At 36.8% G+C, this 26,996-nt stretch overlaps 1 protein-coding gene across 1 annotated transcript; it reads left to right on the top strand.

Annotated features, from left to right (window-relative positions):
• Positions 1-751: 751 nt before the first annotated feature.
• LOC104054910 (aromatase) lies at positions 752-25,379 on the top strand. Its single transcript, XM_009555977.2, has 10 exons — positions 752-876; positions 8,550-8,713; positions 10,575-10,725; positions 13,268-13,422; positions 14,015-14,191; positions 14,907-15,021; positions 17,078-17,192; positions 17,786-17,948; positions 19,325-19,566; positions 23,471-25,379. Exons 1-10 carry the CDS (start codon positions 764-766, stop codon positions 23,720-23,722), a joined length of 1,647 nt encoding a protein of 548 aa, XP_009554272.2. The 5' UTR covers positions 752-763; the 3' UTR covers positions 23,723-25,379.
• Positions 25,380-26,996: the final 1,617 nt, after the last annotated feature.

The raw sequence follows: 26,996 nt of genomic DNA, 5'->3' as shown, positions 1-26,996 counted from the left end.
TGGACTTCATTCAAAATGGTAACAAGAACCTTATTCATCCTTCTGTATTAGTCTTATCTTTTAATAACATCATTACCTTTTCCTATAGCTCTTTGGTCATTGGTTTCATGTTTGCTGTGATTGCTTACTGCAGTTCTTGAAAATATTATGATCTTTGTAAGTTAAGTTTGTTCAGCTTGCCCAAGGCTATGGCAAAAAAAGCATCGCAAAGCATGGAAACCAGTCTTTAGTTTGCAGAGTAATTCTGAAGAGAGATCAAACCAACTGGAAATATAACGGAAACAGTATATGCAAAAATACACAGATAGCCAGTAAGACCTAATGTCAGTGTAGTATTGTTTCTTACAAAAGGTTATCAACAACTTAGTGCATCCCAGTTTTAGAATAAAACTTCTGGACTTTTCTTCCTTTCTGTTGGAAATTAAAAATACATATAAATATGCTAGGCAAAGAATTATATTAATTTCTGCTAGTTGTACCTCCAGTTAAATGACAAATCCCTTTACTTGATATTCAGAGCTATCAAACATAATTATAAACTTTGTCTACTTTTCTGTTTTACTCCCCAGTTACTATTCTAGTCAGCACTAGGCATGTGTATGTCTATCACGGGCGATTTTGCAGCTGTGCATTGAGATGTAGAGGTAAAATTACAAAATTTTCTTTTCAATAGCAATGGTCCCTGATCTATTACAAAAAAAACCATCAAACTTCCATCTCCAAGCAACTGATCTCTTAGCAACAAGAAGCACCTGCATAAAAGATGCCACAGAGAGTGATCAGAGGAAAACCTATTCAGGTCTTCAAAAGGAGCACGTCAGTAACAAAGATAGCACTCTTCACTGGTAAAAATCAAGAAGTGACAGGAGGACACAGGTAAATTTTTAATTCATATTCTAATATTTGTCTTCAAACAATGTGAATAGTACATTACAGAAATTTATTTATTTTGCTTTCTGAGTGGAAAGTACCTTTTGGAGCTGCTTTGATGCGAGTTATTGTAATTAACTTTATATATTATATGTTGTCACTATCTAAATCAAGAAATTATAACAGTAGAAAATCTGCAGGTCCTATACCAAACTGTTGGTATTAAAGTAACAATAAAGTGTTATATATTTTGCAACTTTGTAGAACAGTTACTTTTTTAAAAGAAACAGCATAATGTTCTTGCAGAACAGTCATCTGTAGAAAGCACTCACTTCATTCAACCTTTCAAACTTTATATTACATCAAGAAATATTAGGATCGTTACATTTTATAGATACAGGTTCCAATGATTAAAAAAAAAACATACCTGTTCAGTGTTTCTGTGGTCTCTAATTTCATTTTATCTACTCTAAAGTGGATTTTTTTCTGTTCACTATGTTTTAATGTGAAGGTGTGTAGCATGACAAACAAGTTAGAATACATAGCATGGAACACACATTACCAACTGCTGATGTTGTAGAATTAGAAAGTGACTGAACTTGAAAAAAACAACATTTCCAAGAATGATTGTCACAGAAGGGAAAAAATGGACTATAAGTGAAGTTAGAAAAGGGTCATCTGGTAGACTAAGTCTCATATTGACCCAGAGTATTTGTTTATTCTATCACAGCTTGATGTCTCTCGGTTGATGCTTGCTGTGGAAAAGTGCTATATTTCTCTAAGCTACATGTTAGTTAATAATTATTCTGGTTAACAAAGCTATTTGCAGGAAGAATAGTTTGAGAATAGTCATGCATTCTTCCTTAGTCTTGTTTTTTTTTTTCAAATACTCAGATCAATTTTCTTCAGGATTAATACATATGTTAATATATAGTCTGATAGGATACTTGGTATGTGTAGCCAGGAATAATGTAAAAAATCTAATTTACACTTCTTACAGAGTGGTCCCTTCCGTGTCAGCTAACTTTCTGCTTAAGCTGGTCAAATTATTTGCTAGCAATAAAAGTGCTACAGCAGAGACATAACTATGGCACAGAGAGCTTCTATCTGTTCTTCTCTGTGCCGTCTATGCCTTCTCTCTGCCAAATTAGAAAGAAAACTACCCACTCAGCAGTAATAACAAAACCAGTAGTAGCTACATACAAAAACACCTCCTCCATATGGGTCTGCTTTACCATAGTCATTACAAGGAAGTCTGATAAAAAGCATATTACAGAGAAATTGTAGTTGTCTATCCACAAGTCATTTTCTGGTTACCTTTGAGTTAATTAGAGCTTATGGTGTTATAAGGAAACTTTGAGGTAGGCAGGCAGTAAAATATATTCTTACCAACACTGCAGAAGTTTGCGTATCTCCATAGCTTTTTTTGACGTCCTACAATCACTGCCATATCTCTTCTGCTTCAGGAGATGTGTGCTTCAGATGAAACTTACCATCTCAAGTGGATAGTACTTTTCATGGACATTATGTTGGTTCCTAAGCAACAATAAGACCTTTGGTGAAAGGTACTAAAACTGGGAAGTTATTTTTCCAAATCATACATCCGACTGCAATTAAAACCTCGGAAGAGGACATAGTCCAGATTCTAATTTCAGATCATTATTCTTCTGACAGTTAAATCACCATATAATTACAGATTGTTCAGAAAGCAGAAATCCTTATTGCACAGTCATTTGGGAAGCACGTAGTGTACCTTGCCTCACACATCCATGTTGTATAAAAAGAAAACAGGACAGCCACTGGGCAGAAAGGAAAGATAACTACTAAATTTTTAGTTACACAAACTAAATAGATTATCACTCCAAGATTTTCTAACTACAGGCAATTACGGTTTTCTGACTGGCTAGTTATTTTGAAGGCTTAACACTCTAGTGGAATTTGATTTTTCAGGATGCGCATATTCACCCTCTGAAGATCAATTTAGGCATCTAAAGTAAGTAGCAATTTCTAGAAAAATACATTTAAATCAAGACTTTGAGAATATCAGAACTTTCTCTGGCTAGTTCCAAAGACAACAGACAAACCAACCTGACAGTAAATTATAAATACTTTGTTTTGTAAGCTCACTAAGCTCCATAATCAAGAGCAACATAAAAAGCTTTTTTAGCCATTTCAACAATAACTTATCACCTTGGTCAGTACTTGGCTATATGACAGATTTTTAGCATTAAGGATCACTTAAAACTAACTTCCTTGGAGTGCTTAAAAGCAGGACTTGCAGCACTGATGTGTTAAAGTAACTATAAGCGGTGTATCCGTTCCCCAATGTTCACATTAACATAATTATCTTTCTTTTGAGTTGCAGAGGATTGAATTAAAAGTAGGAAAATCAACTAAATAATCCAGAGTGCTTTTAAAAGCAAAGCAATATAAACACCTAAACTTAAAAAGGCTGCTTTGCACACTGTAATTGCAACTCAAACCATCTATGACAACACAGATGTCACCTGGAGCAATGGATCAGATCACCAAAGCACAGATTCAGAGCAAGTGAAAAATTAATAAGAAAGCAATATTATAGTCAAAGAAAAAGAATGTCACAGCAAGAGTAATGCAATATCAGATGACGAACACATTGTGATGGAAACCTTTCAGTGATATCCCCATTGCATCCTGAGAGAATCACAGCATTAGAAGAGAGCACAAAATATCAGGGAGCAATTTCTTGGGCCATACTAAATAAGCAATCTGATGCTTACAGAATAGTTGTACAGCTCAGTTTGCAAGGAATGGTAAGCACCCTGAAGTTGAAAAAAGTTCTGAACTTTAAACCTCACGGACTTTGAAGGAAACAAGACAATCCCTGTATCAAGGTTTATGTGACAGATGCTGTACACCTTGGGATAATTATCCACTTCAAATTAATTAGTTATTTAAAAGGAATGTAACCATATAGCAAAAAGGTAGATTCTTTTTAGTCTTTCTTACAATAGTTTCCATGAAAACGCAACTAATTTTACAGTAGTTCCACACATGACTTTTTATTCAACAGCTACGATAAGAATTCCTGACTTTGCAATAAAATCCACAACGTGAAGGCAATTTTACAACAGCTGTATGGAACACCTTCAGCATGAGCTCTGTGAAGTGATCTGACATGCAGTGAAGAGTCACAGTTCTCAAGGTTAAGTGCTATAATCCCAATACAGCAAGAGAGTTACGTGCCTAAAACCAATTAAAACCTACTGTTTAATTTGTGAAAAGGTACTGTGTTCATTTTAGGCTACATTAACATTGGCAAACACTGTGCCACAACGGCATCAGATCTGTAAAACAAAACAGTTTGTGATGATCCACTCCCTACACTATACACATTTCATGAGAGTTCACTCCAATACTGGTTTTGTCATTTGAATGACCACTAAAAGCCGATGTGCACAAGACACACCTTAGAAGTACATTACCTGATTTGTTTTCATTGAAATAGTCCCAAGTCTGCATGCTCTGAGATTGCTCGGTGATACGTCCTGAAGCATGGGAATAGGAATAATCTGAAGGTTTGCTATCAAAGCACACCCATGACGCAAACTGAAACACCAGTGCAGACAACCTGAGCCACTGCACTCCTGGACTATTGCATGTTCAGGCAGCACACAAGGAACAAACACAAGAAAACCACTACTTACCTAGTTAGACATTAGCCTTCTAGTTGAGAAGTACACAACAAAAGCTGTCTACATATCTACATGTAAAAGACGGTACCTTTGCAGTCTGCATGAAACAGTCAATTCAGTGTAAACAGGCAATATGTAGAACTTCTAGAAAAAGAGGAAAGGTACAAAATTTTATCTGGAAAAATAAAGACTTATTCGGATTACATAAACCAATAGAATTCTTTTGCGTGTGAAATTAGTCTATTTAAAACGGGTTTTTTTTTCCGAACTGTTTAGCTAAACCTAGGTCAATTGCTTCAAATGTTGCAAATACTGGCCATCATATTTGGAGATTAATAGAGTAGCAGATTCTTTTTCCCCCGTGTCCTTCCTGGCGGATGAGCTGCTACAGAGGAAAGAATTCCAGCACTCAATAATGGTTCAAGAGTTATCAGGAAGTTTTATGACCTCCTTCTTCTCAAAATTATCAGAAAATTTCAGCTTAAATTCTCTAATGCGACACATCATTTGCTTTTTTATTGACACAGTCATTAAGCACAAAGCTCTAACTGGAAGAAAAGGGGTCAACACAGTTGTACTTTATATGTGGACTTTTTTCTTTTCTGTGGACCCCATCATGATTCATCATATCACCTTTGGCAAAAAAATGTTTAACAGAACCCATAATTTTCTAGCAGTGCTTTATAGTTAACACTTACAGATTCGTAATCTAAAGAGCCCTCTGCTGGTAGATGCTTTCCCGGCTGTTAACATCCACTACTATTATCAGTTCAGGTATACATCTTCTTGGGCACAAAAATACTTCCTTATTATGTCTCTTTCCTCCCACTATTTGATTTTAAAAGCTTTTTCTTCCTGTCCTTACACACACACACACACCCCGCCGCCATATAAGTAACAAACAGAACCAAGAAACCCCTCTGATCAGGCATATATGTCTGAGAAATGCAAGGAAAGGAAAATTATCTATAAAAGACTTCAAGACAAAATGATCAAGAATAGTGAAAACTTATTTTATGCACAATGGGCATTCTAGATTTATTCCATTTCTAAACCTCTTCGGTCTATTCAGGGACTACCTACTATCAAAATTTACTTGGTTGAGTTTTTATTAAGAGCTATTTACATCATGGACAATTCTTAGAAACAGCAATGGGTACAAGCAGGACGAGCAGCTCAGCTGAAATATTTTTAAAGTAAATTCCTCATGGTCCATTTGGCTTTTGAAATAAAAAAAAAAGCATTACAAATATAAACCCTGAAAGTCTGCTTGGATCATACACACCAAAATGAGGCAAAGAACTTCTCAATACAAGAAATGTCAATTGATTAAGAGCTTGACGAGCCACTTTGACTAAAAATAAGACTGCTTCAGATCAGTTCAAGAGTATAAAAAAGATTATAATTTAATGCCTTTCTCTGTTTATGAGAGCATGATCCAGGATATAAAAATCATAAATCTAAAAACAAGGTGCACACTGATATATCAGAGTTATCACAGCAAAAAAAAAAAAGATTGTTTTACTAATGAAATATAAAGTCATAAAGTTGTGTAATCTAGAATCTAAAGCTAAATCCATTACAATCTGTATATTTAGAAAAGATAGGAACCTGTCTCCATTTCTCTGTGGATACAAAGATAAGCTTTATCTGTGAATAACCAAGAACTGAGCAAGGTCAAAACTCAGGGCTGACTTTTTGAAAATAAAAAGAGGGAGACTCATGCTTGCAAAGTACACCATACAAACATATCAGCACCTTGAACTCTAACGGTACTTAACATGCAGATGGAATATTCATAGATACGTTTGTACATATAGGTGTGTTTATTTCACACCACCCAAAGGCATAACCCACCTACACACTTCTCTTTGTGGGGAATATGAGGATGAGAAACTACCATACAGACACACCAGAATGTCCTGGAGATGAAAAAAAATCCACAAAAACCAATAACATCAGAGCCTATCTATAGCAATAGCGTACAAAGCTGAAGTTCATCCAGATCAAGCAAGAATACAACAGAAAAGTGAAACTATATGCCTGATGTGTAGATCACAGAATCATAGAATAGTTTGGTTTGGAAGGGATCTTAAAGATCATCCAGTTCCAACCCCCCTGCCATGGGCAGGGACACCTCCCACTGGCTCAGGCTGCCCTGGCCTGGAACCCCTCCAGGGATGGGGCAGCCACAGCTTCCCTGGGCAACCTGGGCCAGGACATCACCACTCTCAGAGTGAAGAAATTCCTCCTTATGTCCAGTCTAAATCTGCCCCTCTCCAGTTTATATCCATTGCCCCTCATCCTATCACTACAACCTTTGTAAACAGTCCCTTCCATAACGCTGTAAGCTCAAAAGGTAAAAGTGACTGAAACTAATAAAAGCATTTACATGTACATGCAGGCATGCCTTTATTGTGGTAGCAAATAGTACTCAAGGAAATTTAAAGCTAGCATTGTTACTTGTACTGAACAAACACCATGAGTGTGCCACAGTACACTATTGAAATTAATAAATACTATTGCATGATAGGAATATGCTTGTGATTACAAAAACATTTTCAGAAAATGCAGGACAGGGCAACAGTTGAACATGTACAAGGTGTGATATGTACATAGAGGTGTGCCGCCAGCTGTGCTGACAGCTGTTGTAATAGCATACATGGTTCTAAAAGGTCACCTGGCATAATATCAGGGTCATTTTGGATCACAATACCAGAAGACTTGTACGGCATTCATCCCAAACACTGGAGCACTGTATGCACCTGCAAGGTTTTGAGGTGCTGCTTGCTCCTCTCCCCAGGGTTTTGCCTATACTCTATATATTTTCTACTTCAACCATAAATACCAATCTTCTCATTACGTAGAAAGCACCTATCACATTCTTGGCTCAGTTTAATGTAATTATGGCACTGACAGTTACCACAAAGTAAGCTGTGCTTTCTTCCGCAATGTGGGACCAAAGCACAAGATAAACAAGAAAGCATTTGCTGAAAGTAAACCATAACAAAAAGATTCTTATTAAGTAAAGACATCCTTCAATTTTGAAATGTTGTCACAGGAAGGAACAAAGCAAATCTATTCTTAATTATTGTTAGAGCAGAATTAAGAAGATATTTATTAATAAATTACTTTGCAGATACAAGCAGTACCTTTCTGTGGTATAGCGTCCTCCTTCTCAGGAACAATCACTTTTCATATTTTAAGTCAAAAACACACAGAACAGCTTTGAAGGAATCCTTCTATTCCCCCTATGCATAACAGACCTGTCCATTTGATTTTTTTTTTTCTTTCCTGTGCCAAGCGCTGGCTACTGCCTGAAGAGAAATATGGTACCAGACAATCCCTGGTCCTGCTTGTTATGGCATTTGGTATTTTTCCAAGTATTCAGCAGAAGAGCCATAAAGAAACACAATGCATTAGATTACACTCAAAGGCCCACAATAAAAAAAGAACTTAGTACGTTGTTTCAAACAAAAACCTGGGGTACGCTCTATCTGCATCATGAGAAACTAATAGAGTCGTGCTGGAAATTCAAGGACTCTGGCACTACAGGCACGCAGGGAAGAAAAGGGCTAAGTAACAGAGATAAAAGCTTCTGAGTGAACTCATTCAATGCTTCCACATGTGCTGAAAGTTTAATTTCTTGTGTTTTGGTTAGAAATTTGCAAGGAGTAAACCTCAAAATTGGCCAGCCAAGTCACTATCAGAGATAAGAGGTCTGTCAGCCGAAGCATCCAAAACTGTGCTTCAATATCAAGGTCAGAAAAGCTTTGTTATTTCCAAGCAAAAAAAAGTGTCTGCTGCGTGCCTCTTTCAACCTGTGATGTAGTTTGTCCTGGCAAGCAGTCCCGGTAATCACTCTCATTATAAAATAAAGCTACCTTGAGAGCCCATATGCTCATTTACAAGACCGAAAAAGGAGCTGAGAGCTACTGCCTAAAGCTGAATACACCACTGAGCTTTGAAAATCTCTGCCTCTTTTCCCTTTCTCTCTCTCTAAAGCAAAGCAGAATCTCTTGAAAAGATGGTACTGGAAACTCTGAATCCAATGCACTACATCAACAGCCTAATCCCAGATACAACGCCAGTGGCCACAGTGCTCATACTCATTCTCATGTGCTTTTTGTTTCTTATATGGAATCATGAAGAAACTTCATCAATACCAGGTAAATTAACTTTAGCTATAATATCATCTAAAAGCTGTCCGATTATTTTTGCTTGTTTCTTTCTCAAATTAAAGTGGCAAAGTAATGCTGAGTAATGATTATATGCCAACAAAATTTACTGAGAGTCAGTTTAAACAACTCAGCTTTTAAAAATATCTGATAAAAGAAATCAGGCTTTATTTAACCTCAGAATATCCATAATAAACCTGGCTTGGCTATATATTACATTTATTTTTCTGATTTATTATGTATATGCTAGAAAGACATAATACCATTCTACAAACTCTAAATGTTCATATTATCATGTGCATTACAACCTTCTACTTTTCTGCATGTTTTAAGTTTAAAGCTTTTTAAATTGAATTTACTAAAAACCATTATCTAGGAAATTATTCAGATTTTAGTAGATTATCAATTTTTTTCTCCATATTTAGCACAGAAGATCCTCCAGAACATAATAACATCCAATGGTTTCCCTCTCAGAGGGCCCCATTCTGTAATGTCTGGGGGGTTATGGTTGACGTTATTGATTCATAGTATCACAGCATAGTTTGGGTTGGAAGGGACCTTAAAGATCATCAAGTTCCAACTCCCTGCAATGATGCAACCTATTTCCATTAGATGCACCTCAATGACCTACTGCATGGGTGAGAACAGTGGTTGCATCTGACAAAGCTGTACGACAGGAACAAGTCTAAAGCAAGGAAGTGGCACCTGAATGAAATTCTGAGAAAAGATCCTTGCCAAATACTCCTCAATATGCTAAAATTCTTCAAATATTAGAGAACAGGAAAGCATTCACAGAAGGTTATGCATTCTATTTGAATGCTTGATTGCATCAACAAGAAGACAGAACTAAATTAAGACTCTTTAGGTTTATAGATATTTAAATAATCTGGGTTCTTACAATTTCTATTAGTAAATGGTGGAGCCATAAGCAATTTATCTTTTTTAATAAAATACAAAAGTTTTGAAAGTGCTTAATTTGTTTTGTTTTATGGACTTTGATTTCTGTTTTACGGACAAAAAGGGGCAAACTAAGCTTTCCCTGAAGAAGGAAACTTCTTTTTTAAAGTATCAAAGGCAAACTCTCTTCTGCTGTCTCCACTTTCTCCTTTTTCTTTTAAAGGGGAAACTTAGTACTGAGTTACAACAGGAGGACTTAGCTGAGAACTTTGTAGACCAAATGCCTATTCATCCATCCTTAGCTCCCACTTAAGCATGTTTTCATAAGTTCCGAGCAGTGCAGCACTTCTTCCTTTAAATACCTGTTTTCTTACTCTAGTATTAATGACTTTAAGAGAAATGCAATTAATTATATTTAATTACATCTAAAGGATATTGACTTTTGTAGGTCTTGCTAGACATTTCAACATGAATTTGGGCAGCCATATCTAGCAGGACGCGTCCCTGCCCATCGCAGAAGGGTTGGAATTAGATCATCTTTAAGGTCCCTTCCAGCCCAAACTATTTATGGTTCTATGAATTCAGCCAAGATAATTCAAGGGATTTGATAAAATAATGAATTAATACACTATATGCTTTTTTCCTAGATCATTTTTTCTTGCTATCTGACCATTTAAGCAATTGAAGCAGCAGTTTGAAGTTGTGCAAAGAAGCAATTAATGTCATTTGCTGTATGCACAGTGAATGCTTAATAGGCTTCCAGAGATGTTAAGTGAGACATCAGCAATGCAGCTGCAAGTTTCTCTAAGACAGAACTTTAGAATGGGATTGTTTACATGAACGGCTCCGTGCAGATCTTGACTGCCTGGGGCAGTTCACGTAAAGGGTGACACTCCGAATTGCACCTTTGTCAGTGAGCACTGCTGTGACAGCCTTTTCTTACCCTATTTCTTAGGGCCAGGATACTGTATGGGAATTGGTCCCCTCATTTCACACGGCAGATTTCTCTGGATGGGAGTAGGTAATGCCTGCAACTACTACAATAAGACATACGGAGAATTTGTGAGAGTTTGGATCAGCGGTGAAGAAACATTTATAATTAGCAAGTAAATCCCTATTTTCTATCCTTAATAATATGAAGAGCTTTTTCATATTTTACTATCTCTTTGCTACTTTTTTTCCTAAGGTAGAATTGAAGTTATTATTTTAAAAAATTATCTTAACATAAACTTTTTACCTCTCCTGCTGTTCAGAGACCTTTTCCTGATCTTTTGTTACTTTAAAAACTCTACTACCGAAGTCTGTGTGAATATTCTCATCTTACTAAAGGAATTGAAGATTAAGCACTGAGGCTCAGTCCCCAGAAATGTTTACCATCTCTTTCACTATTCCATTTAATACTAGGATTACATTGCATGCAGGAAACTAGACCGACTGCAATGCAGGATTAAGCCAAATTTTAGTTTCCTGTGTTCTTAAGTTTCTCCTTAGAATGGCAGTAGTGCTTGAAGATTACGGCTGTAATTCAGAATGTTAATTAAGCGAAGGCAGCATTGAGTAATTCCACTCCAATTAATGGGATTACTCATAGACTTTATTATACACAGTATTAAGCATAAAACTAAACCACAGTCTATCGTTTTATTAGCTTCTGTGGACAGTTGCTTTCTTCTACACTGAATCTTCTAGATGATTATGAGTTATGCAAGGGGAAAAAAAGTAGCAAAACGCTCACCATTGGAAACTGATAAAGAATAACAAGCTTTTTTATTAGCAATATCAGTTATTCCACTCTCAGCTTTTATCATGCAAAAGCTTTTGAAAGACAAAGTAGTATAGAATACTATCACAGGATTTGCCTTATAAAGTACATCAGCTTCAACTCCATTTTTAACTCTGTAAAAAGAGGTACTAATGAACGGAAAACTTTTTACATTCATATCCTGCATAGGTGTTGTAAATATCAACTACTGTTCTGTAATGTTTTGATAATGTAAAATGCTATGAACTTGCTGTCTTCCACTTTCTGCATTAACAACTATCAGAAGCAAGTCGGGAGTACTGGCGAACAATGCCACAGCTGCCTGAGACTTTACAGTCAATACATCACTTTTCCTCAGACATACTAGAATACTAGAGAACTAGTATTCAACTTTTCTAAAAGAAACAATAGTGTAGAATGAAATTTTCAGGGGATCATACGTTCACTCCAGAATGACACATAACAGGAATCCTGGGAGAGTATACTGTTTCCACCAATGCACCTGAATTTTTACTATCAAATCTGATCCTACTGAGAGGCTAATGCATGGAGAGAAGGACTTGCAGTCTTGGTTACAATAGCTGTTTCCTTTCGGAGGACTTCATTGACCAGTTTCATAAGGAAAATCTGCTTAAACAGTCATATGTCAAAATCCTTCCTTAAAACTTTATTATGTGTGTCCTGTGTAGTTGTGTGGAATGGAGGGAAGCAAAATGAGCCTCCTGCACCTTTCCATTCCTGAGGATAGCTGCTATAAATTAACACTCTTTTCATGTTCATGAAAATATAGATCATGTTTTCAAAAAAAAAACTCTAAGGAAAAGAGAGCAGATGTAGGGAAGTATAGGAAAGACCGAGTATTCCAACTTCCTTGGAAGGTTGAACCTGCAGACATTCTTCTCCCTGTTTTTACTCCAATCCTTAATCTATGTTTGTCTGTTTGTACACGTATCTCAGCGTTAACCTTACCCCTCTTCAAGTGAAACTATGGTAAAAACCCAGCACCGCTAAAGTCAATAGTAAATAAAGTCCCATTTACTTTACCTGACTGAAAAAATAAACCAAACCATGTAAGAAAGTCTGGCTTTGGTCCACAAAGCAGTCTATGTGGTAAAGAAAGTAGAGTACTGTTTAATTTCAACCTCTGTTAGGACTTTCCGTCTTTTTGTTGGATTTCATTTGATCAGGTTTTCCTCACATCAACATTTATAAAATGCTAGCACCCTCTAAAGAAATTTGATCTTGAAGCAATAATGCTGGTCACAGTCTGTTTGCCAGCACGTGTGAATAAAACTTGTCAGCTCTAAAAAGAATAATAAATATCATGGATTTCCGTAATGTTTCTGTTTAGGAATATTTTTCCCACATATATCATCATATTATGATGCTGCATATTTAAATGATGCATTTATATTCATGCTTTCTGTATGTGTCTGGGAATAACCAAATAGCTACAAAAGTATAGCTGTAATTTAATACATATTATGATGAAATTATCAACTGTCAAATATTTTACACCTCATCATCTGAAATATTACATTGGTCATCACCTGAGTGTATCTTACATAATCGACATGTTTCTATGTTTCAACACTATTCAGATTAAAATCTTTGGGTAACTATTTGCATTTGAACTGAAAAATGGTTTCAAATCCAAACACAATATGTTATTGTTCTAATGTACCTTCTGAAGGCATTTATTATCAAGAATTTTAATTGTATAAAAGGATCAACATTTAATGCCAAGCATTGTACTTCCTGCTAAATTGAGAATGTAAGTCAGCACTTCAGAGCAACTATAAAATGTCAGAATAAAAATTCTGTGTACAATCTATGAAGCAGTATTTTTGCTCTGGGCTTTTTTTCTCCCCTTGTTTCTTTCCCAGATCCTCAAGCGTGTTCCATGTAATGAAGCACTGGAATTATGTTTCTCGGTTTGGGAGCAAACTTGGATTACAATGCATTGGCATGTATGAAAACGGGATAATATTTAATAACAACCCAGCACACTGGAAAGAAATTCGACCTTTTTTCACCAGAGGTAAATCACTGTGCATTCATACACAGCATCACTACAGCACACAATCTGTCTTTTCTGAAATGCTATTTGTCCTTTGCATACTTAAATTACTGAAATCAGATCTCTTTATGTCTCTCATAGAATTATTTTCTTGCACATGTTCTCTCACACTTATTCTGCTTGGTATGCTATTTGAAATGGTCCTCAAGTAGCTCTGCAGATTATTAATTGCATTTAATTACAACAAAATTAAATTATGCCCACAAGCCATGTTTTTAAATTTTTTTTTTTTTACATTTCAAGTCCAGTATTTACATTACCTCAACTGATGCTTCCATAAATGTTCCTATCCCAACCTCCACAAAGTTCAAAGACTTTTTTGTCTTATTCTAACTGGGGGGTGGGAGTGAGGAGGTGGAAAATGCTTTAGTTGCAAAATTAATTTGGAAGAATTAATAATCAATTTTCAGAACTATTTTATTCCAGTCACTCTCATGATAACGTTTTACATTTTATTGACTGTTGGCAAGTTCTAAGTCATAAATAGGTATGAAAGTTGACCAATCGCTTGATCATTTTGCTCCGATCTTGATCATTTTTGCTCATGTTTCAGCTCTGTCTGGTCCTGGTCTTGTGCGTATGATAGCAATTTGTGTTGAATCAACAATTGATCACCTGGACAAGCTAGAGGAAGTAACCACGGAATTAGGAAACATCAATGTGTTGAATCTTATGAGACGGATCATGCTTGACACATCCAACAAACTTTTTCTCGGGATCCCTTTAGATGGTACAAATGGCTTTGTTTTTATACCTTATGACAGATCTAAATTATATGGCCACTGAAAATTCATTGACATCACTGAGTAGTTTCATTTCAGAAAACAGAACAAGAATAGACTCATATCACCATATAACTAATTGAAATTGATTTATCAGTTATTTTAGTTATGAAAGAGAATTTTACATGACCAGAAATACATATTAGCTTGTCACACTCATCCTAAATAGTACTACTTAAAGAGATTTTTGTGTGCTGTGTTGTTACAATACCGATATTATATGCATGTAAAAATCAGAAATCTTTCCACCAAACTAAACGTTTGCCTTGAAAAGTTCCCCTGACGATTGAAGTCTTCTGTGATTTCTTCATCCTCAAAACCATACGACAGAAATAACATTATGATGTCTAAATTATCCCATTTCAATCTGCTGCAAGAGTTATGCTTCTGCTCTGCTGTGGGAGACTATTTGGCTCTGGCTGACGCACCACTATCTCCTTTTAGCTATCTACCAAGAGTTTTTACAAAGACTTATACCTTTTCTAGTGTTTTATACAAGTTTCCACAGCTGTCTACACCGTTAAAACCAACTGTTTATCGAATTCCTGTGAACTTATTCAGAGCAGGGAATAGGACCTTACTATTAATTTTTCTGAAGCATTTGTTTTATTTGACCATTGAGATTTATATTTTATTCTGCTTTTTGTTAATTTTTATTTTCAGAACATGCCATTGTGCTTAAGATTCAAAACTACTTTGATGCTTGGCAAGCACTTCTATTAAAGCCTGACATCTTTTTTAAGATGTCTTGGTTGTGCAAGAAATACGAAGAGGCAGTGTAAGTATCAACTGTTACAAATCATTTGCATAAGAGTCATTCTTTCCCTGAAGGAGATCTCCTTTGATGTTTTTTTCTACCTTTATAGAATAAATGGGGAAACTTGCAGAGTTGGCTGAAGTCCCCTGTCTGCAGACCCCAGAAAGTAACAGAACGAGATCTGCCACTAATGATACAAGCAGTTGATCTGAGGGGACAAATTAAAGCCTATGTCTCTTCAGACCTAGTTTTCTTACCAATATATTGATTAATGCCAGCTCATATGTCAAAGTAAATAGAAATCACGAGTTCAGTTCAAATAGACAAGGAAAAGCCATCATACTGGAGGAAGTTACTTTTGCTGTGTAGACCAGGACAAAGAGTAGGGTCCAGTTCATCAAAACAAGAAAACCCATCTACATTCAAGGCACTGTCCCAGAAGAGTTAACTCTTGAGTATAATTCTATTTATTGGTTCCCTGAACCTGAATTATTCAGTCAACCACTCATTTTTAGTGAAAACTTGGTGCCTAGCGTGAGAATATATTTCAAGGGGTTGTTTTTCCTAAATAAGGAACAAATATGTTTTGCCATCTTCTTCTTTGCAAAAATACAAAACGTCTCCTCTATTTTTATGATCTCCTTTGCTGTCTTCTGCCAAAAGAGCACCGGTTATTAAAAAAAAAAGGCAATCAGTTTGTCATTTAGGATTTGAATTCCATGTAGTGAAACTACTACTTATGAATCATGTGTAAGAAATTGTTTTGACGATACTATACAACATAAAGGCTTTAAGGGGAAGACGAGGTTCATCTAAAGTAATTGACAACTCTTATGAACTAGAGAAAAGACCTACCTTCTCTAACATTTGCTTGCCAGTTTTATTGTGCACTTCTGAGTGCTTTATCCTGTGATTCTAACAATAACTAACCATGGTGGCCCAGTAACTACCAGCAAAGCTCTGCAGGCAAAAATTGATATTTCAAAAGCAATCCCATTAAGATGGACTTACTCATAAATTTCTACTGCAAAAAAATTATAAAGATTTCTGGACTTCTGACATTCTGACAAACCGGCAAAAAGGACCTTTTGTAGTTCTAACATTATCTAGAACATCTTTTCTATTAGAGCTTTATCAGAATTGAAGTTTTAAATGCATTTACCTCTACAAACCCAGTCAGATTTTCTATCCCAACAGTAGCAAACACAAATGGAAAGTCTGAGGTTTTAATTAAAAAAAATTCAAAATACTTTATAAAATAATTGCCTTCAAATCTATAGTTCATTGAAAATGCAAAATACAGTTATAGAAACTGTTGGACATTGCATTTTTCCACCACTGAAATACAAATCGTTGGCACAGTACTGCTGACTATTTATAGTATAGTATACATGTATAAGTATATTTAAATATAAACTTCAGGATAGTACGATTTTTCTAACATTTATCTACATTTTTCTAATAATTCTCATATTCTCTAAATTCATTTTATTAACTGATAAACACAGTATAAAACAGAAGATTATTTGGAAACGTTAATAAATCTTTAAAAACTATTTTAATAGAACACAGATATTTTCATCCTTTTCAGTCTAATCTACAAAAACAGAATAGCATTTCAGTCAAAACTAACAAGCAATTATTTAATAAGAAATAACAAGGAAATACACCTTCCCTTAGCATTATGGTTTTTGCAGAGAACCATATAACCACACTTAAGAATACTTCGTTTCTGCCATTCTTAGACATCTTGATTGGCATTATCTTTATGTTTCTAATCATATCCTAGTTTACACTATAAGTCAGCAAGTATTCATCAACATAGAAACATAGAATAGGGTTGGAAGAGACCTTAAAGACCATCCAGTTCCACCCCCTGCCATGGGCAGGGACACCTCCCACTGGCTCAGGCTGCCCAGGGCCCATCCAACCTGGCCTAAATCTGCCCCTCTCCAGTTTATCCCCATCGCCCCTCATCCCATCCCCACAAGCCTTTGTAAACAGCCCCTCCCCAGCTTTCTTGTAGCCCGTTCAGGTACTGGAAGGTCGCTATATGTTGGATTTTGTTTGTTTTCAGCAAGGATCTGAAAGGAGCAATGGAAATCTTAATAGAACAGAAAAGACAAAAGCTTTCCACTGTTGAGAAGTTGGATGAACACATGGATTTTGCATCTCAACTGATTTTCGCACAGGTATTGGCAATAAACTCAAAACATGGCTCACTTTGATTTTTCGGACATTCCCTTGTCTGGCTTAGCAACTTAAACTCCCTGTATTTATCTGAAAGGCACAGCAGTGATTCATACCTTGAGTTTCATTTTCTAGAACAGGAGTTTCTCTGAGGTTTTCTCATGGCTTAAACAACATCCTTATAACTCTGCATCTATCCCTGAATGTCCTCCAGTCTTTCCCTATCCTCTGTATTTTATCTTAATGTATTACTCTTTGTTTGCAAAGGTTTCCAATGCTATGTAAATCCTACCTTGTATAATCTCTGACAGCTCACAAACTCTGTGACGAAAGGCAATGAATCAATAAGAATTGGAGCCAAGAACAAACTCTTGCTTTTCTGTAAGATAATACACACCCATCAGAGCATGAGTTTACTGTTTTTCTCTGAAAGACAAGTAATAAACAATATTTAGCCCATGAGACAAAGACTGTAAAGATTTTCCTTTTGTTTAAAGCAGGTATTTTAAGCCCTTCCTGTTCTACTGCTGTAGGACCTTTTTGCCATCAAAGGTCAGCAATCAACATTGTCCACAAAATTTCCAATTTTTTTCAGAACAGAGGGGATCTGACTGCTGAGAATGTGAATCAGTGCGTGCTGGAGATGATGATTGCTGCTCCTGATACTCTGTCTGTGACTCTCTTCTTTATGCTAATATTGATTGCAGAGCACCCCACAGTGGAAGAGGAGATGATGAGAGAAATTGAAACTGTTATGGGTAAGCAGGAGCTGCAAAGGCTGTGATGTGGGAATATAATTTTGCTTCAGCAGACATCCAATTTCAATTATTCAAAGGCTGAAAATTCTCAATTTTTTCTTCTAACAGAAGCATTTGCTGTGAAATATATGAGCTAGCATTATAAGTAAAAGATTTTATACATGATCAAATGAAAGAAGATGAGAACTTTTTAAGATAAATTCTTATAGGAATCACCAGATTTGACAAGCTATTAGAAAGTATGTGCTACATTCACTCCTCAGCAACAGCAGTGCAAATCAGCACTTGCCTTCTAAGTTCCACTAAAATTATTTTCCATTTACCTTGAAACAGCAAGAGAACACTCATTTCAAATATTTCCAATCACCAATACTTCTCTGTGTATATTTAGAACCTGTCTAAGCTTCACTTTGACCACAGAAGTGAAAGACTAGAGAAAAATTATATTCTGCTGACATCCATTCTGATATCAAAACGGACTCCTCTTTAAGTACTAATTACTAACTATTCAAAACACAATCAAGACATTCCAAATTTAAATTCTTCCCTTCCTCCAGACTTCATTCAAAGCCTGAGATTGAACTAATATAGAAACTAATTTCATCCACTCTTATTGAAGATTTACTTCTGGTCAGTTATATACCGAAAGCATATAACAAACCTTTTTTTCTAAGTTACTTTTAATAAACCTTATTTTATGGTACCCAGGAGAGTTGAGTCCTCATTATTCAGCTTATTGCCTTTTCTTTAAGCAAATGACCAACTAGGGTAGCAAAGCTGCCCTTCATCTTGAAAGCCTACCGTGGTAGTGGTCAGCATGTAGTTTGTGAACTGCTTGTGGCTTGGAAGCTAAAGTAAGGGTCCTGCTGGCAGTATATCGTGGCGCTGATACTGCTGCTGATGGAATCCAGCTGGGAAGAAGTTACTCTTCCTACCTGAAATAGTCAGGCCACAGTAGGATCCAGATGTACCCAATCACAAGGTGAAAATTTAAGGTCCCTATAAAGTTATCTCCCATTTACAGACTATTCCCAGATTCTGTTTGCTGTCAGCTCTCAAATTTGTTATGTCTTCTTGCTCTCAGTCATACAAAAGTCAGGGAAAGACTTTCAAAGTTTTGTCACTGACAAGAAAGCAGAATGAAGACTAATAACATTTTAAGAAGGTGGTGAGATCATAAATTAATAAATTAGGGTTCATGCCAATAAACAATATAACAGATTTCCCAGATATATAAGGCTACATGAAACTCCTTAGCGGATGTTGGATCCTTCCTACCATTTCAGGAACTGAGATTCTTCCAAAAATGTTTAGGTATTTGTACAAAGAAGCTATTACATTCATAACCTTCTTCACCTGCTGTTTTATTCCTCAAGGTGACAGAGACATACAGAGTGATGACATGCCAAACCTAAAAATCGTGGAGAACTTTATTTATGAGAGCATGAGATACCAGCCAGTTGTGGACTTGATCATGCGAAAAGCTTTACAAGATGATGTAATTGATGGCTATCCTGTGAAAAAGGGGACAAACATTATTCTCAATATTGGACGTATGCATAAGCTTGAATTCTTCCCAAAGCCGAATGAGTTTTCTCTCGAAAATTTTGAGAAAAATGTAAGTTTTCTATCTTATTTCTTACAGGAAACTGGGTATTACTTACTGACAATGTCTCTTCCTCCCATTTTAATCAAGAATGTTGTGACTGTAAGACTGTTTTCCCTTCCTCTAAAGCCTAGGCGGTTATACTTGCTTATTGCTATTATTATTATTATTAAAGCTGGGCAGGTATTTTCCTACCAAAGTGCCATTTAATTAAAAAGTAATTATAATATCAAAACCAAAGCCTTCCCAGACAACTTAATTTTGATTAAAAATTTCCAATTACATTTACAGAAGTCACATACAGTTGTGAGTATATCCCCTCCCCTGAGGCTGGACAATTAAAGAGGCTTTGGGGAGCTAGAGCCGTGTAAGCAGTACAACACAGAGCTGAGGCCACATGATGATTCCCTGGAGACGTGAAGCATTGTAGTAACTTCAGGGAGACTGAGAACCTAGCGCTCATTTTATATTTTATTTATGTATTTTATTGACCAAAATGAAAATCCTAAGTTTTAACCACAATACTGCAGATGTTGAATAATTCAGTCCCAGTCCAGCACAGCATTTCAATTTAAGTGAGAAAAGAAATCCCCAAAGAACTGCAATTTTCTTTAGTCTGCATTAGTGAGTCATGTATCAAAAGCAATACATGAACTTTTTTCCTATTTTTAGGAAATTTTTCACTCTGTTCTTCAGATTACTGATTAAACAAATTGTTTTGCAAAACTATTTGTTCAGCAATAATCATCTGCAGAGATTAGAACTGTATTGAGAGAAAATAGACTGATTCTGTGGCACATTTGACTCCTTGACAGTAAATCAGTGCAGACGGAAGCAGAAGGTACTGCTTCCCATGTGACAGAGAGTACAAAATATGAAACAGTAATGCTTGCTTAGCGCTCCTGTGAGGGAATTAGAAAGGTCTCTGGGATAAATAGCCATGCAGAGAGGAGGGCATAAACAACCTATTCTGCAGCTGAGATTCCCTTCAGAGAATTGTTAGCCTTGCTATCATTCATGCACGTATTTTCCTGGTATTCAAGCTTTCCCTTGCATTTTCTAGTGCCTTATCAAATGTCAAGGCTGAGTGGGATCGAAGTTAAAGGGTTAGTGTTTTATACAGCCATCGTAGTTCTCATTTTGTCTAACTAAAAATGTTAGGAAATAATTTTATCACCGGGCTTTTATTTATTTTTGAGATGTTAGCAGCTGCACACACAAGCACCCACAGACAGTAATTTCAGTTTAAAGACATAAATAGATAATCCACTTTAATATACAAAACATAGGCTTACTAGTAAAAAACTTCTGAAGAACAGGCTGAGAGAGTTCTGAAGACAGGCTGAAAGGGTTGGGGTTGTTCAGCCTGGGGAGAAGGCTCCCAGGAGACCTTATAGCGACCTTCCAGTACCTGAAAGGGGCTGTAGAAAAGCTGAGGAGGGGCTGTTCACAAAGGCTGTAGTGATAGGATGAGGGGCGATGGGGATAAACTGGAGAGGGGAAGATTTAGACTGGACATAAGGAGGAATTTCTTCACTATCAGAGTGGTGAGGCCCTGGCCCAGGCTGCCCAGGGAAGCTGTGGCTGCCCCATCCCTGGAGGGGTTCCAGGCCAGGTTGGATGGGCCTTGGGCAGCCTGAGCCAGTGGGAGGTGTCCCTGCCCATGGCAGGGGGTTAGAACTGGGTGATTTTTAAGATCCCTTCCAACCCAAACTATTCTATGATTCTATGAATAGGAAAATAAAGAAATAAAAGATATGAATATTCAAGCCAGAAACATGCCTCTAAATTTTACATACTTCCTACCAAAAATATAGGTGTTCCATATATGCCACACACACAAATGAGAACCAAACAACCTGGTTATGGTTAAACTGCTATTTGATTACCCATAGCAAACTCCATACACAGCATTTCATAGAATCATAGAATCTCCAGGTTGGAAAGGACCCACTGGATCATCGAGTCCAACCATTCCTAACACTCCCTAAACCACGTCCCTAAGCACTTCATCCACCCGTTCCTTAAACACCTCCAGGGAAGGCGACTCAACCCCCTCCCTGGGCAGCCTCTGCCAGTGCCCAATGACTCTTCCCGTGAAGAATTTTTTCCTGATATCCAACCTGACCCTCCCCTGGCGGAGCTTCAGGCCATTCCCCCTTGTCCTGTCCCCTGTCACTTGGGAGAAGAGCCCAGCTCCCTCCTCTCCACAACCTCCTTTCAGGCAGTTGTAGAGAGCAATAAGGTCTCCCCTCAGCCTCCTCTTCTCCAGGCTGAACGACCCCAGGGCCCTCAGCCACTCCTTGTCAGACGCGTTCTCCAGCCCCTCACCAGCTGCGTTGCTCTTCTCTGGACACACTCCAGAGCCTCAACATCCTTCTTGTGGTGAGGGGTCCAGAACTGAACACAGTACTCAAGGTGCGGTCTCACCAGTGCCGTGTACAGAGGGAGAATCACCTCCCTGGACCTGCTGGTCACACCGTTTCTGATCCAAGCCAAGATGCCATTGGCCTTCTTGGCCAACCGGGCACACATTTAAAACAACAGATCCAGAAAAAATCATTGTAGAAAATTCCAGAAGAGAGTGATTAAATTCATTGAAATAACTCTTCGCTGTGAATAGTTTCCATTTTGCCACCCACTATTTTAATTCTTTCTATCAAAATTGATTTCTTGCTTATTTTATAAGTGTACTTTTCTGCTAAAAATATTTCCCCTTGACCAAATATTTAACCACACATTTTCTATCTGACTTCATGCATTCTCTTTGCCACATAATTATTCTAGCAGGCACAATTTGCACACAGTCCTCTGTGTGAATAGCAATCCACACCATTATTTAAGATAAGATGGCATTGTTAGAATCTAAGCAGTTTTCCATTTTCCCAGGCTGTGCATATGCCATTGTGCTGTACTGCCAGCTGCTGTACTTGGGCTGTTATAAACGTTTGTCTTTACCTATCATTTTTCAACAACTCCAGCTCAATTTATTTGAAAAAAATTAAACAGAAAACATTTGTCTTGGTCCGAAAATGAGGAAAAAAAAAAGAAACTATATAAAGATAATTTAATATAAAGCAATCTTTTCTACTCTACTCTTAGGTTATATAGGAAGTCAGATCACAGCTAATATCTTACTTTTAAAAAAATAAAGCTACACAGATGAAGAAAAATAATTTTATAGCCAGACTTGCTTTTTCTTACTCATAACGACTACCTTTGTACCTCACTAGCAGTACCATTCGTGCTGTTGGGAATCTTTTGAATAACTGATCTATTAAACATCAATACAGTAGCAGAAATTGGCTGTACATTCTTCAACAGTTCTGGGAATCCTGTATTTTGTTGACAGGACACAATCATTTCATAAATGTTATCTATTAGCTATCAAATGAAATTTTCAACATTACATTTTATGACAAATTAATCCTCAGGAACGCTAGCTTTTTAATGACAATTGTAACAGGTGTATGGCTTTATGATTATCTTTAGACAAGGCATCAGCCTGTATCTCAGACACTTATGAGCTCTGTAAGGAATGTTTTCTGAAGAAGTTTTTAATGAACTTTAATGCATATTGAAGGGCAAAAGCTTCACTTCATTTCACAGCTTGTGGTAAAGTCCCTGTAGTTCGCAGGATGAACAGACTGAATTACATGGGCAGAATTCAGCTGCTTAACTTCACATTCCCTGCTGTCCTGGCATTTAAACGTCATACCTTCTTTAGGCGCCTCTGTATTTCAGCCTGACTTGCTGGGAGGGCTGTTCGGTGTAAAGCGAAGAAGTAATTGCACCTCAGAGGTTTCTTCTCACACACTTTTCAAAATACATTTACTACCAATGTCCATCATAATTTTGGCTACTTTTATGAAGAAAACTCTGTCTTAAAGTTTATTCCTCATGTTATTCTGTACAGGTTCCTTCACGTTATTTCCAACCATTTGGATTTGGCCCTCGGGGCTGTGTAGGAAAGTTTATTGCCATGGTAATGATGAAAGCAATTCTGGTGACTCTTCTGAGACGGTGCAGAGTACAGACAATGAAAGGAAGAGGTCTTAACAACATCCAGAAAAGCAATGACTTATCCATGCACCCCATAGAAAGGCAGCCGCTGCTGGAGATGGTTTTCACACCAAGAAGATACACAAACAAGAACCAGAGTGACTAAAATGAATCAGCGTTAAAGTTACAGGGCTTTCTCAGCCACATCCACTAAGAAATACCCACCATTCCTAGGCAAAGATATAGAGTAAAGCATCTCATTGCCCCTTGATGACTACAATTCCAGATGACAACTTGTTCTGCCTGCACAGTTCAGGTCACAACTTCAATGTAAGAAAGTAAGACTAAAATTACCAAATAGTCCTCTTGCCAGATGATGCCACACTATATACAGGATTCCTGGCTACTTTTTAAAACCATCGAGTTCAGACAAAGTTATGCCTTGCTTTTCAAACAGTGCAAGTTCAGAGATTCCGGGGTCAACAAAAGAACATGCCTGACACATATCTAATTCCAGGACTGCATATGTCCCCTTTGCTCCCACTTCTCCGAAGCTGGACCTAGTCCTATTTAGCCACTACAGAAGCTCTAATTATCTGGTTTTAAAAACATCTAAATGAATACTATTAAAGTTGATTTTAAGTCTATGAAAGAATTTAAAACATCCAGGACATGTATGTTATAAAACAGTGCTTGTACAGAAGACATTCAAATGTTTTTCTTCACCATGTTTTGCTGTCATACTAAAGAGATACCAAAGATTTCAGTGATGGTAGTTTTCAGAGTGCTAGGTAACATAACAGTTGAGATAACTTCTTTATGTTTTTAAAACCCAGCATGCTGCTACAGAGGATCTGTAAATATCTTGATAAAGACCAGCTGAGAATAAGGTAATGGACATGAAACATTACTGCTTGCATTACGCTGGGAGGAGTAGGCAACATCCAGCTTCACCTCATCTAGTTTAGTGTAGAGATTTCCCACCTCACCTCAGGTTGGTGAAGAAGTTCAAATTCTCTCTAAGCTGCCTAAGCAGTACCAAATCCTGTTCCAATCTGGGTTTAATTATTCAATTCTAATTCAAAGACTAAGATGTGAAGTTGTTGCCCAGGTTCCCACACCACAGCAGAGGAGACTGTCCCTCCCTAATCACCCGCAGTGCTCTCGTTGCTTCTCCTGGAAGAACACTGGGCAATATCTTGCTCTCAAGCATCTTGCTTCACATCCACTGATTTAAAGAGAGTCGGTCGCATAAGAAGTGAAACACTGACTCAAGAGGCAGACTTTTTTTTTTAAGTTTAAATGGGCTTCACTCATCTACTCAAGGTAAGATGCAAGTTCTATTGGGTAAATGCTCAGAATATTGCAGTGGCAAAGGAAGAAAGTTCTGAAGTAAGAAGCAGATGTCTAAAAACCATTTTTAAACGGGTTTTGCATACACGTATTTTTATTTTAATTATAAATTAGGCTTAGTTTTATACTTAGTCCTTAACAGCTTTCCTGCCCAAATTTTCTTGTTGAAAATGGGTCTGTCTTGAAATCTATAGAATCCTGACATTCAGAGATATCGCTACAAGCTGAAAGACACGTTGATAGTTTGGTCAAGAAGGTAAAGAATGTCCTAGCTTAACGACAACATTTCCTGACAGAGATTTGCCATTTTCAATCAGTTTGAATTTTCGTACTGTTTAACCGAGAGAAAGGGGTTTTCCAGATAAAGTGCCTTGATAAAGCCAAACAAGCAATGTAAAATAGGCTTTATATTAAACTATTCCTTCCAAGGCATTTAAACAATAAAAATAAAAATTAAAAACTCGAGAAGAAAAATTGTTTATGCCCTTAGAAAATAAAATTGATTATAATAATAAATCTGTTCTCTACAACCACTGCCCTCGGGTGCAGCTCCAGCAGAGGAAGATCTATCCAGTAACATACAACACCTGCATAGACTTAACGACTATGTCTTTCAGCCAAACGTAATGAATTTGGTCAGGCTGGGACCAGTGACAAAGAACTGGAGCTGCACAAGTAGGTCATTTCTCAAAACAGCATGTAACTTTTATAGCATAATGAAAACAAACAAACAAACCCCCCAAAACCTTGAAAGCAGGATAATTTATTGTAGCTAGATTGCTTTTAGAGCTTTTTGATTAGTATTTGCATGGTATGCAAAAGCGACAACAGTGAAATGCAATCCCATACCACCGGTAAATAAAGATAAAATTGGGCAGGTGGAGATAGGCAGAAACAGGATTTAATGCTTAGGCTTGATCTGAAAGGTCTTTTCCAACCTAAATGATTCTATGATTCTAGAACTTCTATTTTTTAAGTCATGAAGTGACATAGTGACATAGTGGTCGCTTTAGAGCATCTATATAACCTCTATTTCTACATCACTGTAGCCTTTCAACTGGAAATTATGTTAAAGTTGCTGGGAGAAGAAAAGAAAAAACACTAAAAAAAAGAGAGGAAAAAACCAAACTTATTAAATCCTATTGTTACTCATTCCGTATCGTAGAACACTAAAACCAGCACTTCAGTGGACACTCACTTCTCATTTTTATAAGAGCATTGAAAAGAAATCCACTGAAGGGTCTTTTTTCTTGGGAATAAGCTACTATTTCGTACACAGTATGCATCTTTGCTTATTTCATACACAAAAACATTTTTATAGCCATAATTTACTCTCTGATTTTCCATCTCATAATTATAGGTCTCTCTCCAAGTAAAATTTTTCACAAGGTTGGAATTAATAAATTACTTTTATCATTCAAATTTTGAAGTAATTATATGAAATCATGTAGATATAGCGAAAATGCATGCTGCTCTGATTTCTTTAATGCATTACATATTGTTGAATTCGTAGGCTGGAATTTCAGAAACACAATTACCATAATTATTCTATGGAAGAAATAAAGCAGTTACATGCTTTATTTCTTGTAAGCAAGCTTGCAGCATTATTCCTTATTCTGTTTTAAGTATATTCTTTCTGATATGCTTTGCACATAGTGTTTCTGGTCCTCGAATTTCTACAGTACTTAGTTTTGTCCACATTTGGACAAAAGACCTGTTAATTAATCTGAGCCATTAGCTAATCTGAGCCCCATTCTCCATATCTTTATTCTGGCTGTTACACAGTGGTCTGTTTGCATGAATGTTTGCACAATAAGGTCCACTTCCCGTTTCCATATACTTAGATATGCTCGGGAACTGCAGCTGGTGAAAAAGTGTTTCAAAGTTTGCCATGTGGATATAAACAATTTAAATTTTTCCGATGTATATCTGCCATTGTACAAAACAGAACCCTGATTTTAAATGGTGTTTTATTATTAGGTACTGTAAAAATTTAAGCAACTTTCAAAAGCACATCAAATCTACTATCATCAAGTGACTATTCCATTAACGATCAATACATCAGCACAGACCAGACTTGAAGCTAT

The sequence above is a fragment of the Cuculus canorus genome, chromosome 12, assembly GCF_017976375.1.
Source record: "Cuculus canorus isolate bCucCan1 chromosome 12, bCucCan1.pri, whole genome shotgun sequence".
Lineage (NCBI taxonomy): Eukaryota > Metazoa > Chordata > Aves > Cuculiformes > Cuculidae > Cuculus > Cuculus canorus.
Note: the sequence above shows the minus strand (reverse complement) of the source record. Positions and strands in the feature narration are given on the sequence as shown.